The sequence below is a fragment of the Arachis ipaensis genome, chromosome B04, assembly GCF_000816755.2.
Source record: "Arachis ipaensis cultivar K30076 chromosome B04, Araip1.1, whole genome shotgun sequence".
NCBI classification, from domain to species: domain Eukaryota; kingdom Viridiplantae; phylum Streptophyta; class Magnoliopsida; order Fabales; family Fabaceae; genus Arachis; species Arachis ipaensis.
Genome location: NC_029788.2, coordinates 133,072,166 through 133,074,269, shown reverse-complemented (window position 1 = coordinate 133,074,269; position 2,104 = coordinate 133,072,166). Strand labels below are relative to the sequence as shown.

Sequence of the window (2,104 nt, the reverse complement as noted above, 5' to 3'; positions counted from 1 at the left end):
CGTTGACGAGGTTCATGAGGCCGGCGCGGCCGTAGAACTTGGCCAGGAAGACGGTGGCATTGGCTTGTGACTCTGGGCTCTTTATCCACTGAAGACATGGCCTTATGCTGCAATTCTCGCTACACCCTTTCCTCAGCACCCTGCATCCATTACAGCTCATCCGCATTTTCACCTGATCGATTTTCTTTCTGTGAGGTAATATAAGTGAAGAAGCTTTAGAGAAAAAGTTTATTATATATGCGTGTGTGGTGTGAGGTTGGAAGAGATAGAGTCCCTAGATTTTTGAGGCAGCTGTTTCTTATCATTTCTAATTCTTGTTTACCACCTTATTATATTCATTTTAATTCATATTATTATATACTTAATCAATAAACAACACACTTAAACCATGGTTTCCAGTATCCACATTCACCTCACTCTTCTACAAGCGCGTGCATCTCAGTTCCCAATTACCCCGATACTTATCCCACTGCAAATTTTCACCATGCATAAGCGTACAATCCTTACATTACCACCCCGTACATCGTACTTAACATAAATAGCAAATTATTCAACTCACTTTTTTAAATTTTCAACATATCAATTTTTAACTGTCCATATTTCAAAATATCCTTTACATTTTGTTTTAGAAAAATAATACGAAATCAATTCCAAATCAGTTAAAAATAAAATAACTTAATTAATTATAAATATAGTAATTAGTTTTATTTATTTATGATTTAAAATATTAGTTATTAAATATTTTACCATATTTAAATTAAAAAAAAATACGTTCAGTATCATTGCAACGTGAATTACGAAAACTGATTCAATTAGTTTTCCTCTTTTCATACTTCTTCTCTCTTCAAATGCCTAAAGAAAAAGTATGAAGAGCCAATGGAATACTGAACAATGTATACAATGAAAGTTTATGGAGTATTAGAGATATAACTATTAGTATAATTTTTTTCTATTAGCTGAAGCTTTTGGGATGAGTGGTATCATAATATGGTATTAGAGCGCTAGATTTGAAAGGTCAAGAGTTCCATCATTGGTGAACCCCAAAATCAATTTAATCTTTTAGGAAGATGTTTATTATCCCTAGTACTCGGATGGTTATTCTAGATAGTATGCGGATGTTCATTTTGTAACTCAATAACCCAGTACACATTGTACAAATAGTCCATTATCTTCCTAGCGGGATCCATGCCTAAAACATAATAAATCAAAAAATAAATTTTAGAATCATCCAATTTACAGAAAAAAGAAACATCCTAATGCCTAGTATAAACAACATCTATATAAAAATTTTAGATTCACCTAGCATTATTGTTTATTTTATTTTCCTTTTTGGAATGTAGTGCGGCAAATAGTTAAAAAATGGAAGGGTAAAATGGTAAGAGAATATATATGCATGCAGAAGGGTACGAGAATTGAGAAGAGGAGAAAGAGGCGCGTGGCGGGCACGATAAGGTGACAGAGTGCGGTCGAATCGCCACATATTGAGGACTCAGGGTCCACTGTGTCTCTACGCATAGCGGTTTTTCAAATCATGATAACTTTGATTTCTCCATATTATTTTAAGGGGAAAAGCTCCTGGTTTTCGGGAATTAAATGGGAAGTGGTTTTTGCTACTTAAAAAACAGGACACTGGTTTCTGGTTTTGCTCTTTCGGACTGTGGGCGCGCTTGAGGAATGCGAGCAAGTGTTGAAGCCAATGCCTTTTGCCGAATGTGATCACAAATCAATTGCCAAGTGTGTCTTGTGTTGTGCGTTACATTTTGGTTCTAATTAATCAAATGCATATCCTACGTGACAAATCAATATACCTAACTTCCTCAAATTTAATCAAGTGCTTAATATACTAATAATTAACTACTAAGCTTGCTTACGTACTTATTCATTCAACTAGCTAGCACCTATATATGTCACCATAAACGTGTATGTTCCCAATCTGTTGGTTTTTTGGTCTAGTCGAGTCCTAATTGGGGGTTGCTATATCATCAACGTTCGTAAAACACTCTCAAATACAAATGTTAAATAGACAAATTAATTCAAAAAAATAAAAATAAAATGCAGCAAACATTGAGTAGTATAAGATGTGTAAAATATAATAACTTTTACG

The 2,104-nt window shown here is 34.1% G+C and overlaps 1 protein-coding gene across 1 annotated transcript in view; it reads right to left on the bottom strand.

The window, feature by feature from the left end:
• The window catches only part of LOC107635734 (LOB domain-containing protein 41), a gene marked incomplete in the record, with an annotated part of 1,666 nt that extends 1,351 nt beyond the window's left edge, over positions 1-315 (bottom strand). Inside the window, 1 exon segment of the mRNA XM_016339290.2 lies at positions 1-315. Within this exon segment, the coding sequence (XP_016194776.1) occupies positions 1-166 (166 nt within the window).